This window comes from Rhinolophus hipposideros, assembly GCF_964194185.1.
Source record: "Rhinolophus hipposideros genome assembly, chromosome: 7".
NCBI lineage: Eukaryota > Metazoa > Chordata > Mammalia > Chiroptera > Rhinolophidae > Rhinolophus > Rhinolophus hipposideros.
In genome coordinates, this window is record NC_138053.1 from 31,877,535 (window position 1) to 31,896,436 (window position 18,902).

The following is an 18,902-nucleotide window of genomic DNA, read 5'->3' on the forward strand; positions in this document are numbered from 1 at the left end:
GGAAGAAAGGAGACTTGCTGAATGGCAGAGGTATCACAGCCTTGGGAGAGAAAAGGGAAACTGAGGCAAGGTGCATTCTTCCTGACACCATATTTCTGTATTTACTAGCGATGTTTAAAACAATGCCTGTCCCTGGTGTTGAGAACTTAGAAACATTACACGTGCCCTGGAATGAAAGATCATGGTGGAAACTCACTGCTCTACTCTGGAAGCAGATTAGGCTTGCTGGACCATGTGCATGTCAGGGCCCTATTCAGGCAAACCCAGGCTGAGTGCTAGAAAGGTGCCATTTACATCTCCCTGGGGGTGGCAAAGCATTAACAACATCCTCTATATTTGCAATTTCAAAGGAGATTCTTAAATACTTAAAGTAATCCAGGACACTTAAAAATGCATGGGTTTAAATACCCTGATCCATAGTACCCCTCTCACTTTGCAGAGGAGTGAGTAAAAGCATACTTGTTTATCTCGCTGGAAAGCATGAAGGGGGAAACTACTAGGACAGATTTGGAGAAGATAGAGAAAGCCACCGACCTGGAGCAATCTTCCACTCAGTTTCCTGCTATCTCGGAAATCAGCTTAAAGGAGTCAAAAGCATTCTAATGCTTATACTGAAGTCAGAGTCATCTGTTTTATCCTGGAATGAAATCATTTTAAGTATAGCTGCCTTGCCACTGATCTATGCTCCATCTTGTTCAAAAATGCATCAGCAAGGGATTTTTCCTGGGCTCACAATTTCAAAGCTTTTTCCAATAGCTTCCGGGCTGTGTAGTCTCGTAAGGTACAGATGAGGCAGGAGTCATAGTGGAATGAGAATTCTTCTGGAGTCCTATGTTTTCCCTTCTGCCTGCCGTTTTTCCAGTCCCTCATACCTGCTGTACTCCTCCTTCAGTTGTGGTGCGATAGGAACTCCTCTTGTGTGTGTATGTGTATGCGTGAGTGTGGAGTGTGCATGCATGAAAGCATGTTCTATGTTCAGTAATACAAACCTGCCTGGAACTAAGCGATTCAGAAGCCACACCTAAATTGAACACAGCCAGCCAGGATGGAATAACACAAAGAGGGCAAGGAGAATGAAAACAGAAAGGTCACCAGGTCCAGGCATGAGTGTTCCCAAGATTTCATTCAAAAGTTCCCTTTAAGGATTTCAATTCAGGGTCCGTTTATTGTAAATTTACAAATAATGATATGAAACTTTGCTGCCTCGTGGATTCCACATCTAAAGCAACAATGTAGAACAAGAGAGAAGGATGCCTATAGGAAATCAATGTGGCAACATGAAATCTCTTTCTAAACTCGGGGTGGTCTTGTCTGTCTCTCAACTCCCTCTCTCACTGGACTGTCTGTGTGTACTAGCTCATGTGATTACAGTTATTGTTTTATTTTTATTTGCCCCCATTGGATGGCGAGCTACAGAGAGCAGACTTGTTCTTATTCACCTTTGCCTCCATGCAGTGTTGGTTGAATTAAAATGAGTTGAAGTGGTAGCTTGACAATAGAAGAAACAATAGAAAATACAGAAAAGGAGATAGAAGAAGGCAGCAAGCCCAGTAACATGGAAAAACTCTACCTACTCCTAAAATTGTAAGGGAAATCATCGTGCAGTAGTTGACATTCAGAATGACATTCCAAAATTAGGAAGAGAAGGGGGAAAGGGATAAAGAAAACAACTAACATTTACTGCCAGCTTGCTCTGTGCTGTACAAAGCTGTAGGCATGTTACTGTCCACCACCCACTTTAATTTCATAAAGCACACACCATATTTGGAAAAGATTTCTGTGCAAAGTATTTTAAAGTTATAGGACTTCAAGAGTTAAAACCTTAGCTTTCTGGAAAACTTGGCTATTGAAAAGGATTCGTTCTCTGAGGGCTCTAACTAGAATTTTATGATTTTACTAATAAACCCCAGAAATCTGGAGACTAAACTTCTTAGAGTACACATAAAGAGCTGAAAACAGGATACCCAGGTATCACTCATCTCATTTAGAATATGAGTATTAAACATCTAATCTAAGGAAAACAAATCGTTTAGCTATATTCCCAGAAACATGCTGAAATGTAGGTGTACTTTGAGTGCTGTGATAAAGGGATCGAAGCAAGCCTTGTGTGTGTGTGTGTGTGTGTGTGTGTGTGTGTGTGTGTGTGCTTTCTGTATCCTTGATAACACCTTCTAGTAGTTTTCCTATATGCATCAAGAACATGAGGACAGTAAGTCTGTAGCTTGGAAATTTTGCCAACCCAAAGACAGTCAGAGCTCGTGTACTTGGGAAGAGATCCTTACCTCCATTTTAAGAATATCAGTTCCAACTTCAGTTCCTGAGTGCACAGGTTTTCCAATTTGAGAAATGAGTCACTGTTGGAGACTAGTAAGCTAATGCCAGCAACTCTGGAAAGCAGAGGATTTTTTTTTTTTTTTAAGATTCCCCTGCCATGTCCAGGAAAAAAAATGTGGCAAATTTCAACAACAATCTCAGGAGAATTTTCTCTTTGGAACAAGACTTTACGGAAAACTTGGCAAAAAGGAAAAAATAAAAAAAGAACCAGGAAGAATCTCTGGCTCCTACTATTCTAATTTCCTTAAGTGCAGGGACCTGATCTTACAGTTTTTTTTTGTATAACTGAACTACAAATAACAAAAACCGCTGTGGAGAACAGGAAACAGAGAATAACTAGGAAACTAGGAAACTTCTACTGACAAGGTGACAGATGTGAACACAGTTCTTTGTCTAAACATAACCAGAAATTACAACACTCTTGTAAAGTAACCGACGTACTCTTTATAGTATGGACAACAAAAGGTTGCATTTAGGGGAATGTATGTGCCCCTGAAGCCTTTTATAGGGATCATAATAATACTAGCTAACAGGTACTGAGTACTCACCAGGTAACTTTATATGAACCATGACGATCCCACTTTATAGATGAGGAGGGCAGAGAGGGACTGGGACTGGGTGAGAATACCAACCCGAACTAGCAAGTGCCATTGCTAGGCCATCTGGTTTTCGAGTTCGATCACCTAACCCCTGTACAATGGTATTTTATATGGCGCTTTCATTTCTAATTAGAGTACATTCTATTTGCCACAGCATATTAATTTATAAAAAGTAGCCTACGTTTAAGAAAGAACGCATGCTGGTCTTCCAGAGCCTCCATCATGGCTCGCCTGGGCCTCCGAGAGCCCATCCTTTCTTCAGAAGGCTCATAGCATTTCCAGGCCCTCAAGCCTAGCATTGAAGTGAAAATCTGATCAGGTTACCTACCGCTTGGCTGATCAGCAAGCTGAGTGTCTTCAGATTAAAGCCCTCACAAGAATCTCTGTGGTCTGGTCCCTACCTTTCACCTATCTTCTCAGTTCTTGCCACTGCTCCCTTTGTATTTCACACTCAAATTGCCACTAGTGCCTTGTGCACAGGAGGCTTTTCACTCCCCTATGTCTAGGCACATACTTTACCTGTGTCTAGACCGGGTCTTCTCCCTGCCTCTGCCTACCTGGGGGCTCCTGGTCAACACTCAAATTCTTACTGTGTTTCCATCTCCTAAGAAGCCTTTCAGTGATGAGGTGCCCCTGCGTCTCCACGCAGACCTGTCCGCTCCGCCTTTCCACAACCTCCTTATCTGGTATGCATTTCGATCACTGCCTATCAACACCCTGTGTTTGTGCTTGTTTCTCCTGCTAGAATATACTGAACACCTTCTGGCAGTAAGATTAGTATACCCAGCACAGGTCTGACCCTATGATTGACGTAGCATTTAATAAAGTTAGCTACTTATAAATGATGCTTTTATAACTTCACATGCTACGCCATTTCCAAAACAAACAAAAACCAAAACAGAACAAATATTTCAAGCAATCCCACAAAACTCACTCTAAAATCACACTCAATCTTTTCCAACTAATAGAGATCACAGTCCAAGACTACCCAGTCGGTTTCAGGTTATGTTCTCTCTGATACTTTATCACATTCCAACAAATTTTAGTTAGTGCTTCATTGAAGAAAAGTCAGGCTTTTCACCTCTCTACAACTTTCCCTGTGTGGAAAAACGCTCATCCCCTTAAGCCCAACCTTTCCGTACTTTTCAGAAAAGTGCAGTAATTTCCTCATCATCTTAGTCTCTCTCTCTCTCTCTCTCTCTCTCTCTCTCTCTCTCTCTCTCTCTTTATTAGTTTCAGGTGTACAAGACAAGGTAATACTTAAGTATGTTTCTGATTTACAATTTATGTACTTAAAATATCATCAACAATTTTAACAACATGAAGTTCAAATCTCCACTGACACTAGTACGATTATATATGGGTGTGTGTACATAATGCATATGTAATGTATTTTAATCATTAGAAGAGATAATTATATAATTATTTTCCACTTCTAGATACATCTGGAGGTAATTGTATGATCACAATATAGAAACTTTAAAGTATAAGTCATGGCTGACAGTAAATGTAATCTCTACATTTAATGTAAATCTCTACATGCCTGACAAATCATGATTTACATTGATCTGTCAGGCATGTAGAGATTTACATTAACTCTTCTTTGTCAGGAGAGTGTGAGAATGTAGCACGCTAACTGGCAGGTACTGACGGATTTAACATAGTGCTTCTACTTGTGGGATTTAAAAATATAAATATAATGTTTTGGACATTCTAAAGGGAAAAAAAATCACACAATCCCGTCTTTTATGCTTATTGACTGTCTCCTTTTTTTGCCATGCAAGCATACATACAGTTTTATGTAATCTATATAAAATTTTATGATTAGTTATTTTGGTTGTTCTACCATTTAATTAGTTCCCTATTAAGGGTCATTTGTTAACTTGCCTGTTTTTCATATTAATAGTTAATGGTACATAAATAACTGTGGGTAGGTAGCTCATTTCAAAACAAGAGGGAAAAAAATCTCTCTTTTTTAGGATAAAAGCCTAGAACAAGATTTTAATGTTTATACAAAATGTATATAAAATGGTAAAGTTGCATTCCAAAACATTGTACTAATTTGCAAAGTTCCCCAAACTGTACCAGATTCATCCAAACCCTGGCAGTCCTGGGTTTTATAATTCAATTTCCACTCACCCTTAATTTTAATAAGAGTAAAATGCTCTCTCGTTGTTTTAGTGAAATTTGGTATTTTCCCATATGTTTATTTACTATTCTAAGCCATGTGTAACTTAAGGCACAAGATAATATCTAATACTACTGAATAAATTAATGAACAAAATTTTTTGTTTATATTTTCATTATATTACAATAAGGTCTATGAGTTACAGGACCAGTAATCGTTCTACCTCAAACCTCATAAATACCTTCTTTCACAAAAATACTGCTAAAAAAAAGTGAAAAATGAAAAATTACTATAAAAGTTTCTTATCAGTCTCTAATAGTAAAGAATAACTATATATTTATATATTGACTATCAGTACTTTTTTATTCTCTGGGGATTAAACAAATTACAAAACAAATTCCTCATTAGTAATTAACTTAAATTATTACAGTGATATATTTTAAAAGCTAGTATATATCATCCACTTCCCTAGGGCATCGATACAGTATCCATTAGGAGGCACTACAAAGCTAAGAGGAATTAACTTGAAAAGTAAAGTCTAGGGTTCTATACAGGGATATAGACTGGGCTCGGGCGAGTATATATGGGTATGGCCAACTACTTAGCTGTGGTTAGGGAAAGCCTTCCTTGCCTTTCTAGAAAAAATATAGTCTTGTCAATACTTTGGAAGTCAGCAGTCTTAGAATCTGCCAGTTCCACTGATACCAACAGTAAAATTTTAGAGCAGATAATTTTCTTTGTTCCTCAAACGTGAACATTATTTATTTCTTTGTTTTCAACAAAACCTTGTCTTAGCACTACAGACAGTTAACAACTTAAGATTAGGTTCTGTTCCAAAAATGAAAAAGCTATTTATATATAACTCAAAGCATATTTTTTAATATAAAAACCAGTTTTATTTGGACGTTGTGTTCATGGGCTGGTCCACAGGAGCTTATTTAATTGATGAGATACCTGACAGCAGTACTGACTATAATTTTTCAATTATATCACATTATTTTTTCCAGCATCTCTTTTTCCAGAAGAAGATGCATTGATTGTCCCAGTTCTAAATGCTGAGAATCTATGGAATCGCTCACCACCTGAGGCACTGTCAGCAAAGGCCCCAGAGCACATGGCAGAGATGGACATATACTTCTAGACTTAGTTGTGGAATAGAAAGATAATGTGCCTGGGGAGGAAAATGAAGTAGCTTAATTAGTTAATAGAAATATAATGTTAAATTAGAGAGCATGGGGGAATACGTGTAAGTCAGCAAGACACAGTATAAAAGCTGACAAACCAAGAAGTCTGTTTAATATTTACATTCCTGTGAACACAAGATTGTGAACCTGGAAGGAATGCAGCTGGAGTGGGACTAAGTGCAGCAGAAGGAGTAATAAGCACCAGTCCTGGTTGCCTTGGGAACAGGGCCCCTTCCTCATGTTAATGGGTCTATAATAAGAAAAGGAGCATTTACGTGAATAGACATCAGGGGTAGAGCAACAGGTGTCTAGAGTAGTGCTTAGCAGTGGGTATCTAGGTAGTGGGTGGTTTGTGCATTAGTGCAGTGGACAACGGATGAGTTCAAGGGGCAACTATGGTTTATTGATAAAGCACTGACATGAGCCTGAGTGTTGGAGAATCTTCCTGGTATTGTGAAACTTGTCGACTCTCCCAAGGGCCTACTTACAGTAATGTAAGTAAATGACTAGTCCCTATACTTTCTGACAATGCTGTTTGAAGGAATCCCCTAACAGGAGCAAGTAGATAATACACTGGAGAGCCAAAGAACCCTAAATTCAGCTTAAGAGACAGCACAGTAAGATGCATAAGAGAATATACCTTTCAGAATAAAAGTTGTTTCCTCAATAGTTCCAAATTAAAAGAAACAAAAGCAGTTGTTTCCTAGGGGGCAGAGGACGCGGTCGTCTTCATTTTATTATGTGGATAATAGTTAGTTACAGACATTTTAAACAATATAGTATTGAAAAGTGTGCTTAGTTCCAATATTTCAAAACTTACCTCTAAAAGCACTAATATCCCCATAGTGTACTTGGAGTACAAAGTATTTACTTCCAGTGTCTCCTCCAACTCTGAATCCAACACCTAACGATTTACAAAAGAAGATAAATTAGTATTTTAGAAAGAAATGGAAATCTGAAATGAAGCTAATTTCAGGTTTCTATGAAACCCAAAGGGAAATAAAATAGCATATTGCATATGAAATTATGTTATATGAAAATGAAGATAAACTAGACATTCACTAGAAATTTCTAATATAATCTATCAATCCTTCTCAAAGATCTGATAGAATTCTATATATAGTTCCCACTTCAGAACCAGAGTATCACATACACATTAAGAAGACAATTGACTCATTTTGAAAGTAACAGAACAAAGCAAAACAAAATTCTGTCCTTGATTATTTAACAGACATACATAAACCTATTCTTTTACTTTGTTTTGTATATATTTATATTCATTTTTATTTTCTGATTGAATGTAGGAAATAGGTTTCTTGGGAAGTCTCAGAGGAATTACTATTCTTTCCATATGAAAACAGATATCTGCAAGAATGTCACTGAGGAAACTGTTACCAACTAGATTACAAAGTCCAATGTGCCAATACATTTTTGGATTCTGAAGGGTTCCTAATAGTCTTATTATTAATACAGTTTGCTAGTAAGCTAAAAAAAATCTACAGAGAAAATATTTACAGGTGGAGAAAATTTTTTTTTCTATCTGCTCTACTAACGGATTTTTAAAATGTCAACAAATCTTTGACAGACCCCCTATTAGTTTCCAAACTTATTTGGTAGTGGTTGCCTCGTCAACCATGGAAAGGATTCTGAGACTCATTTGAAGCAAAGCAAACTAGACATCATTTAGAGCTGACACGAGTTAGGGAGGCAAGAGTGGAACACGTGCTTCACAAGATGCCATCCCCAAACCATGGTAGACCTTCTCTGTAACAGAACTGCACATTCCCTTTGGTATTAAGAAACACTCAGGTACTAAAAGAGAATCTGGTAATTCACTCATACGTTGGAAGCTATGAACAGTTTAGAATTGAAGTCAGAAAGCCAACTGAGGTTTGGCATCACATTAAATACCCAGGTTCCAAGACTATAAAAAATAAAGTCTATTTGCTGAAACAGCAGTTTATTTAATTCCTAGCTCTCCTGGCTCATGAAATGCTCCTGCTGTCAAAAGCCAGTGTGCTGGAGGCCAAAAGTGGCTTGAGGTATACTCGGTTATTTTCTATCTAAACTGTTGTGTGGGCAAATTACCGAACAAAGAGAGGCAGAGAAAGAGTAACTACCTAAATGAAACCTTTTTCAATACAAAGAGGTGATACAGGGATTTTTAGTGTGAAATTGCAAAACGGAACACTGTCAACAACTGTTAGAAAGGATATATAATAAAAAGTACTTTGGAATCAGAAATTAAGCAGCTTAATATGTACCTTTGGGGAGTCTGGTAGGGGGAGCATTTCTTGCCCAGGCATATAGAATATTGGCTTTATCTATACAGGTTCCTTCATCACAATACCTGAAGGAAAAAAAAGAAGCTAAGAATTAAGATTCAAGTGTAAAATACATAAATCATTCACCATGGGCAGGGAGGATACAAGAAAATATTTGAAAGCAAAGTAAAATACATCAATATATTATCATTGCAGTCATAACAACTTAATATCCTAATGAAGATTGGCACAAAAGAATATTTTCAATGTGAAAAAGGCACATATAAAAGAAGATTTCTGATTGTTTGTTTCTTTCCCAATGTAAAACAATCCTGTGCGGTAGCCATACAATTTCTAATTCAATATGCTCATATGTGGAATGTACACTATGTAATCAGGTACAAAAATAAGCATTGAGTTCACACAAACCAAAGGTAACACAGAGGATATTTAGAAGTAAACTAAAAGAAATGTCACACCTTTCCTCCTTGGGGATCAGTATTATCAATTAATCTTTGGTTGCTGCAACAAACTATGCAGTGCCTACCCTCAGTAGGGTGAACAATACAAGTATATTCCACTTAACGGGTTCTTAGTGATAGATATATATATAGATAGATAGATATGACTTTTTTTTTTTAGTTTATGAATACTGGTTGTGTCACAAGTTCTTTCATGTCGTGCAAGTTAATCTTACAGAGTCTCAGTTTCCTGTCTTATGAGAGACATTATGCTTACTTCACGGAGTTATTCTGTAAGTCAAACGAGATATAAGTGAAAACACTTTATAAACCTCAAAGCACTATTCCAAGGTAATGCATTATTTAACAAAATGTTCCCGTTATCTAAAGATTCAGCATTGAGAGGCAGTGTTGGATGGTGAAAGAAACACAGGCAGAAAGACATATCTGAGGTTGAATCCCAGAACCTCCCCTGAATAGCTGTGTATCTTGGGCTTGTCTATAAGGCTTAGAAGGCCCTTCCTGTATCTTCATACATCACCACCACAGGCCTCTCTGACAGGGCAACGGTGGTGATGTGCATAAGCCACTTAGTAAGGTAACTAACACCTTGGTACCTACAATGGCACATCCAGTCTCATAAATGGTAAGCTGTGTGACTGCAAACCACACTTTTTTCCCCCCATTTACACTATACTTCTTAGTTTGTTCTGTTGTAGAATTGGATTTGTTCAAAACACCATTAGGTGACATTTTTATGTTGCTTTTGTATATTTGTGTTTTGGGAAATTGGCACCAAGCAAGGTCTAAGTCAGGAATTTAGGCAGATCTGAAAGGTTTGAGGACTGTCAAGGACAACAACAAACATAGCTTCTTGGGCAGGCGGGTGGCACACATACGAAAAAATGTGCACTGCCCATGGCCTTGAAGGGAAGAGAGGGCAGACCATGGTGGCTTCCTATACACGTTAGAAGCTGGGGCTAGCAACCTGAAGAAGAGCCAGGTCACAAATAAGACAATCACTGGTAAGAAGTACCTTCATACTCAAAGGAAAGGACTCCTAACATGTTTCCTGCTTAGAGACGATAATGGGGTCAGAGGATAGGCAGTAAGTGCAGACAAATGTTACCTGTCTGATAAAGGGGTGAGGGACCAGGAGCCAGAAGATCCCACTAAGGTTATGTTCAGCAAATATTCTTGCTTCTACCAATCGGGCTGCAGAAAGAACCTGGGTAATGTGCAATGTAAAACACACCAGCTAGTGGTTTCTCACTGTTCACTGTCAAGAACAATAATATACTTATGATGAAGGATCATTACCATGTGATACTTGTGAATTGGAAAAATGTCTGTACCCTCCTTCTGCCAAGTGTGTTAAAAGGCTTAGGGTATTGGAGAGTGGCCAAAAGCAAAATTTTCCATTGTGGCCTCATGTGATAATGGTTTAAGAAATGAGATTGTCAGAAGTGATGAACTTTGTATCTCACTGCCGTCAGCTACGAAAATTTAAAGATCTGGGTGGCCATTTTCATAGCTTTCAACAAAGATCATAAATATACACGTGCCTAACATCGAGGTGATGACAGGCTTAGGTTAAACAAGATAATTATTTCTTCTGATACAGAAGTCAATTCAGTGTATGAACAGAAAGAACCAGAATGAAATATAATAGAGAAAACTGGTTGAGTAAAATTTTCTAAGCTACATATTTGATTACGTTACTTGCTGGCACAAAATCTTTCAAATACTTCCCCAAAACAAGATCACAAAAAAATCCAAACATGGTAGCATAAGGTCTTTCATGATCTGGGACTTTGTTGTATCTCCAGAAAAAAACCCTTTTGAGTCATGCCAAGCTGCTGCCAGTTTCTAATCTCTCCGATACTGTTCCCTTTGCCTGGAAAAGCCTTTTCCCAACTCTCTGCCTGACAAACTTGTCCTACTCACCTTTTCCTCCTCAGGGAAGCTTTTTCTGATTCCTATCCCATCCAACTTTCATTCTTTAACCATAGCACGCATCCTAACTACCAGATTATCTCCTCTTCAACCAGGCTGGGCACACTTTGAGGTGTCGGGTCATATCTTTCACCCTGGACTCCCAACACTGGTATCCTTGGCTGGCCTTCAGCAAATATTCGAGAAATGATTGGTGAAGTTAACGTCTAAGTATGTTTTTAACTTTTCATACACAAACACTTAAATAACTGAATTGGCCTACGTTTTATTGTACTGTCAAATATAATAGTTATTTTTTAATTTAGTTAAGAAGTTTAACTAAAATATTAAATAATAACAAATTTGAATTATTACTTGCCTGGTATTTTCCCCAAATCAACTTACATTCACTCTCACAAGAACACTGCAAGTAGCTTATACTTTAAAGCTAAATAAGCTCAGAGAATTTAAGTAACTGCCAAAGATCACACAGTCAAGCCATGATTCAAAGCTCTGGCTGTCACACTTCCTTTTGTCTACATTCGTGAGACTGATTTATAGGCAGAGAATGATATTACATAAAGATGAGCTTTGATGATTACTTTCATATCTGAACTAAGATGCAATTTGTGTATGCAATTCTACAATCAAATTCTACATAAAATAAGCTATTCTGACTTATCCGCAAAGAGACAATGATTTTATATTTAATTCTCTTATCAGGTCTGCTAAAAGAAGCGCTTCAAAAGGAAACTTTGGTTTGATTTTTTTTTTAATCCTGTTTTATGATTTTTTTAAAGAATGTATTAAACTCAAGACTGAGTAAAGACTGACTCACTGGAAAGAACTGAGAGAGCGAAACTAATCCTAAAACTTAATGAGTGAGAGGACTAAGTGAAGAGGAAAAACAAGAGGCCAGGAGAAACAGATCTTATAACGGATAACAGAAGAGAGTGGTGAAGAGCATTGGGATAAAATTCCTGCCCCTTTTCATTTTCAGATTTCCATTTCCCATTTTAAATGAAAATAGCATCATATTTTTCTCCTCATAAAATGACCCAGAGGATAAAGCTGATATTGCATATTTTGGCTTTCCTAAAAGGGACCTATAAAAATAGGATTTTTACTATCTTTGTTAATAGGAAGAATTTTAAGGCTAAGAAGCAATGTAACCCTTGATCAATGGTGTTGTAATTTCAGGCATCATCAACCAGGTTCCTTATTCTTATAGCAGCTTCTCTTAAAGGCTCCTCCAGATTAAGCCAATTAATTGTGAAGATTCACATAGCTCCCTTGCGGTTTCTCAGGATTCATTGCAAAAATTATAAGAATTAACATTTGAAAATAAACCTATTCTGGATTCTTGAACCTTTGCTGTAGAACCTTTTCACCTCTAATCCATGGGGAAACCATTCAGATGGCATGAATATTTTCAAACTATGCCAAGAACTGAAAAGTGCTAGCCTGTCATTTTGAATTATCCAAATAAAGCATGACTGACTGTTAAAGTACCCTCTGGTTGTATCTGCTAAAGGCTATTTAAAGTACAAGGTTACTCAGGGAAGATTAGAACCGATAACTCCTTTCATCTTACGGCTAAAAAACATTAAAAAAAAAAAAGGTTTGTCAGGCCCTCAAGTTACGTCTAATATGGCCTTACATTCCAATTGTAATGCATTAAGTATCTAAGAGAACCATAAGAAAATGAATCCAAAGTTAGAGAGTTTCTTTAAGAAACACAACATAAAATCAATGGTACATGTGGAATGTCCTTACCTTTCAAAATCGTGTCCAGTGAGTCAGGTACTCAAATCTCATTAACTACTCTATAAACCCATAGGACATATTTCCCAATTCAGACAAATCCGATGTGAATTTTAATGCAATGGGTATGCATTAACATAGTAACTAGCCAGATACAGAATGGGAATACTAAACAAGAACAGTGATTAAAAGCACCAGACTGAAAAACAAGTGTCATGATGTCCATACCCCACCCCTCCATGAGTTTAGAGGCAAAAAGTCCATAAAAGCAGAGGGTATGTCTGTTTTGTCCACACCAAACTCTCAATGACTAACAAAGTACTTGGCACAAAGTGGATGGTTAACATTTTATTTAGCATTTATTGATAAAAATGAGTAAGGATAATAGGTACCATTTATTAAGTACTTCCATTTGCCAGGCACTGTGCAAAGCACATTATTTACATCCCCCCACTCTTCATGATAGTCTCATTAGGTGGGATTAATATCCCCATTTTACAGATTAGAAAACAGCCCAGTACAGGTTACATAATTCAATAATGTTTATTACAACATTTAAGTAGTAGAGCTGAGATGGGAACCAAAGATGCTCTGATTTCAAAGTTGTGGCTGTACATTAAATGTTAGAGTACTGTTGCTACAATATTGCTATTGTGTTCAACATAAATACTAGTCTTAGGAGGGAAAAATAAGGTTCAAAATTATGTAATGATTGTTTCTGTTGAAACTGTCAAAACGGTTACAACCATGACATTCTATTTTACTAAAGTTGACATTAATCTACTAGGAACTAAGGAACTCCTATCAACACCTTTAATCCAGGCACCTAAAAATTAGCCAAGAAATATTAGTGACTAGAAATTAGAACAAGATGCCAAGTGTATTTTAACGAAGATCCTTTATACTATCCTGATATGCAATATAATACAAATTGATTATAACATTAAAGTAGAATAAGGAAATGAATACAACTTAATTTTTAGCCTAGCAAAAATGTATGTTTAAACTTTGCTACTGCACTCAAAGTCACATTTTACAGTGCTTAGAACAAGGAAAATGGTAGATCTTGGAGATTGTGTCATTTTTATTTATACTGACAAGGATGTTGTATGTATGTTTAATTTTAAAAGTCTGTTAAGGCAGAAACAAAGAGGGGATTGTGAAAGATAGACTGTGAATCTTGCTACACAGTATACAGATGACAGGTAGCAAAGATATAGGGAGGGTGCATAAGGACAGCATATGCAAATACCATTCTCAACCAAAGAATCCTTATCACCACGATGGAGGCAACAAAGCTTTAGTAACATGATCCTAAAAAAAATAGTCATTCAAATGAGGAACCAAGCAGGTGTCTCATATACAGGTATATACAAAGAGATATGAAGATATGTATACATAGATAGGTATATCTCTATGTATTTATGTATATGTTTTAGCTATTTTCTCTTTCCCTCATTAGCATCGGTAACCCTGTGGAGATAGTGGCATTTAAAAAGACACAGCAGGTGGTTAATAAATAGAAGCATTTGAAAGGGATTTAAGCTAAAGCTTCAGATGACAGTAAAGCACTACTGCTTTAGCTAGAGAATGATTCCAAGTTAGAACAGTTGGAAATAGCCTCATTCAACCAGCTGGGATTCTTCTTTAATAAAAAAGATCAAGTAACCTGTAGAAATCATTTTTGATGTGTGAAGAGTAGTTGGTCATAGAGTCATTAGAAATAGTTTTCAAATCAAATATTAATTACTAATGCCACACATAATTTTAGCTCAACATAGAAGATCATGCCAAATTACACAGCAGGACACACAGAAGCCCATTCAGTTTAATCACCGACTATTGTGAACACACAATCTTTTATAGTCATAAATTGCTTTAAGCCCTAAGTCCTGTGCTCTGCAGAATAAAGATGCACAAATGTATACAATCTCACATTACAAAAAGACAGTGCTCCAGAATTACTCCACATGCCAAAACAAAACTGGCATTTGAACATGATTATAATGAACAAAATTATATGAACAAAATTATAATTTTCAAAACCTGAAACTCTCTGTAGCTAACCACTCATTATTTTTTTAAAAAAGTGATTAGATTAAAAAATAAAAAGTAGAGAATTTATTCATAGGATAGATAAAGGCAATATTTCAATTTCTAAGAGTTCCTAAAATTTACCATTTTTTAGTGGAGAGCAATAATAAAAATTTTATATCTAAATGATTCAGTTTTCATCACCTCATTTCCCTTCAAGACCCTAAAAAGCCCAAAAGAGCACCTACTTACTTAGGGCTCCTATTCAGGCAACAACTCTGGGGAACTTAAAACACTATCCATTGAATTAAGTATGTCAGTACAAATACAGTCCAACAAATCATGTTATTGTTATTTTGCACCAATCTTGGTGCTATTACACTCCGTTGGTCCCTAGATGTTTAAATTCCTTTAAAAGCCTGGGAAAGAAGGTATGAGGGTTATATCTGACAAGTACTGCTGCCTTCTTTACATAGGCCATCAGAGATGCCGCTTTTCCATCAGCTAGTCCTTATTTATGCACATCCTCCAGAGGTATATTAATTCGGAATGGAGCATCAGGCACACTCTAACTATAAAGGGACCACCCTACAGTATATTAAAAGGTTCACATCAATGTATGCAATTTAAATGCACACGTATATAATTAACTAGACACATTACCAGCGTGAGCTGCTAATTTGGAATGAGACACAAAAGACTGGAATATGTGCAGAGGAAAAAAAATAAAATTAAAATGACTACATAATGAAAACTGCTTCATGCTGTGCCTACTATTTTCATGTAAACTTAATGTAACTGTAAATATATTTTAATGAACAGGAAAAAGAAGCAATTACAAAGTGCAACGGAGGGCAGCACAACAGTGAAACCCTATCCGAATAGCTCTTTGCCTCATATTAAAAGTGCCGTGTGAAGACGGGAGGAATTTTAACTTCATAATGTCACAGGAAAAATGTTTTGTTTATTAGAGACACAGACCTATGTACCAACCTGCAGGGAATGAAACTAGAACACTCAAATGAAAATGAGGAAACCCTAGCTAACGAACAAAAAAAGAGGAAATCCGAGCTTGACATTTTGGTGTTAAAATATCCCATTAGTTTTTTCTTCTTTCGCTAAAACAGCTTTGTAGTCCCATAAAGATTTCCCTGAGAGTGTGAATGAGTTCTTGATATGCTTAAGCATCAAAAACCATTATTGGTATCATAACTAAAAAAATATATATGCAAGTTTGGAAATCTTCATTTAAATACTGTCTGTATCTTAGAGAAATTAAGAACACGTTTGCATGTGTACAATGACTGTGATGAATTCCATGACTTAAATATTTTAGAAAAATAATGCAAGCTTTTGACACTGATAGATTTTTATTATTAGTATTATAATTCAGGTGAGATGATAAGAGGCTAAGCAGCTGGGAGACATCTGCTGTCTCCAGAGCTGAGCCTATGTGGCCCTGGGGGTGGGGAGCAGAGGATGTTTTGTGAAGCGACAGAGAAGTTCAGCCCATGCAATATCCTGTGAGCTCTAATACTTTAAAGATGCATGGATTTTGCTAAATATTAGGGAATAAAAGTTTATTCCATTTTGAAATGAAAAGTAAGGCTAGATTGCAGAAGTCAGAGTAAACATGAACAGTTTTACTTAATGCATATCTCCCAGTTTTCATATTGAACAGATAATATGTTATCGGTTCAATATGGGAGACATGCCATATATAGTTTTGTTTTCTTGTTTTTTTTCCTACTTTTAAAAGTTAGATGAACACTTTGGGCTTAGTTAAAAGAGACTTCTTAGTTAAAAGAAGATGAATATCCCAGACAATAAAAAACTCAACAAGTTCATCACCATGAAACCAGTATTACGAGAAATGTTAAAGGGACTACTTCAAGCAGTGAAGAAAAAAACCAAACATCAAAATATGAGCAATAAAATGGCAATAGCTACAAATCTATCAGCAATTGCTTTAACTGTAAATAGATTAAATGCTCCAATCAAAAGACAGGGTGGCTGATCATAGGAAAATAAGACCCTTACATACGCTGCCTATTAGAGACTCACTTCAAATCCAAAGACACACACAGAGTGAAAGTAAAGGAATGAAAAAAGCTATTTCATGAAAATGGAAACAGCAACAAAAAAGCTGGGGTAGCAATACTTATACCAGACAAAATAGACTTTAAAACAAAGACCATAACAAGAGACAAAGAAGGACGCAGTAGTCCCATTTCTGGGTATTTATCTGAAGAAACCCAAAACACTAATTTGAAAAGACACATGCATCCATATGTTCATTGCAGCACTATTCACAATAGCCAAGAAACGGAAGCAACCAAAGTGTCCATCAATAGATGAATGAATAAAGAAGAGGTGGTACATATATACAATGGAATATTACTAATCTATAAAAAAAGAATGAAATCTTGCCTATGAAACAACATGGATGGACCTTGAGGGTATTGTGCTAAGTGAAATAAATCAGATAAAAAAAGACAAATGCGATATGATTTCACTTACATGTGGAATCTAAACACCAAAAATAAATGAACAAACAAAAAAGAAACTCATAAAGAGAACATTTTGACAGTTACCAGATGGGAAGGGGTAGGTGAACAAGGGGAAAGGCATTAAGAAGTACAAATTGGTAGTTACAAAATTATCATGGGGATGTAAAGTACAGCATAGGGACTATAGTCAATAATATTTTAATAACTATGTATGGTGTCAGATAGGCATTAGGTTTATCAGAGTGATCACTTTATAATTTATATAAATGTCCAATCACTATTTGGTACTGAAATTAACAGAATATTATATGTCTGTAACTGAAAACTGTAATTGAAAAAAAACAACATTATTTAAAAATAATGTTTAAAAAAAAAACCCTGTAACTAAAAAAAAAACACCACATTATTTAAAAAAGAAGATGAATAGCAGCATCAATTACTGTCCTTGTTTTACGGTTATAAAGTCAATTATAACAAACCTATAGGTTAAGTAGGAATATGGGCTGCAAGGTAGATTTTAAAAATCTGTTTAAAATGGCATGGGTATAATGTCATTAAGAATTCTAATTACTCAACGATGCAACTGAATGGCAAAATACAGTAGCCTACCTGCTTGAGGTGATTCAACCAGTGCGCACATCTCCGACTCCTAATAATGCCTTTCCAATCTGACTCAGCACTTGCATGCAACTTATATTTATAGCACTGTGGAATTTCAGAGCACAGAAGAGTTCTACAAATGATCTAGTGAAAGTCCCTTGATAAAATGAAAAAACCAAGGCCAGCCCATATGGGATAGACAACCTACCCAGGGAATCCAGCCAATTAGTTCACTACTCTTTCACTCTATTATGTTGCCTTTTAAGTAATAATTTTAGCAAAATAAAATGTGTAGCAGTTATTTTACTCAGAATTGCTGATTTTACTTTCATTTACACTTTTCTTTGAATTCCCTTTCCCCAACAGAGAAGTCCTTTCCCCAACATAGAAGTCTGTAAAACAAAACATTTTACAGACTTAATATCATAATAGTATACTACAGAATATTAATAATTTTTTAAAAATAAACTTAATTGGGGAATATTGGGGGACAGTGTGTTTCTCCAGGGCGCATCAGCTCTAAGTCGTTGTGGAGGGCGCAGGTCAGGTCCAAGTCCCGTAGCCGGTTTCTATCTTTAGTTGCAGAGGGTGCAGTGGCAACCTTGTTGCTGAGAGCTCGAGCTGTAACCACCTGAGCCATCTGGCCGCCCCCCTCTGGCAGCGCAGCAGCGGCTCATTGTCTTCAATCTAATGGTGGAGGGTGCAGCTCACCGGCCCCTGTGGGAATGGAACCACCAACTCTGTTGTTCAGAGCTTGCGTTCTAACCAACTGAGCCATCCGGTCGCCCCAATAAATATTTTTAAAGAGCCAAAATAATGTGTTTGCTCTGATATTTCTTTGACATGAGAACACTGAGCTAGGCTTAGTTCATTGTACATAACTTTTCTTAATTACAACCATAAAATTTAAGTGATGTGCTATTTTTTCACTCATTCTCTTCAACCAAGCTGAAGCTAAAGTAGGCTTTTAAAATGCACATCCTTTCTAGTTATTTTTGCTCATTTTAACCCAAAGGTAATTTTTGCTAATTTCAAAAGAAATATTTTTAAAACATAGAATCCAAAAGATGTGATTTGCTGAATCAGATT

The 18,902-nt window shown here is 36.5% G+C and overlaps 1 protein-coding gene across 23 annotated transcripts in view; it reads right to left on the reverse strand.

Moving 5' to 3' along the window:
• PAM (peptidylglycine alpha-amidating monooxygenase) overlaps window positions 1–18,902 on the reverse strand; it is a 149,605-nt gene that overhangs the window by 82,232 nt on the left and 48,471 nt on the right. For all 23 annotated transcript variants that reach the window (XM_081053870.1, XM_081053864.1, XM_081053858.1 and 20 more), the window contains exons 5-6: window positions 8,510–8,595; window positions 7,066–7,149 (exon numbers count right to left, since the gene is read on the reverse strand). In XM_081053870.1, the coding sequence (XP_080909996.1) occupies window positions 7,066–7,149; window positions 8,510–8,595 (170 nt within the window). The remainder of the gene's footprint in view (window positions 1–7,065; window positions 7,150–8,509; window positions 8,596–18,902) is intronic.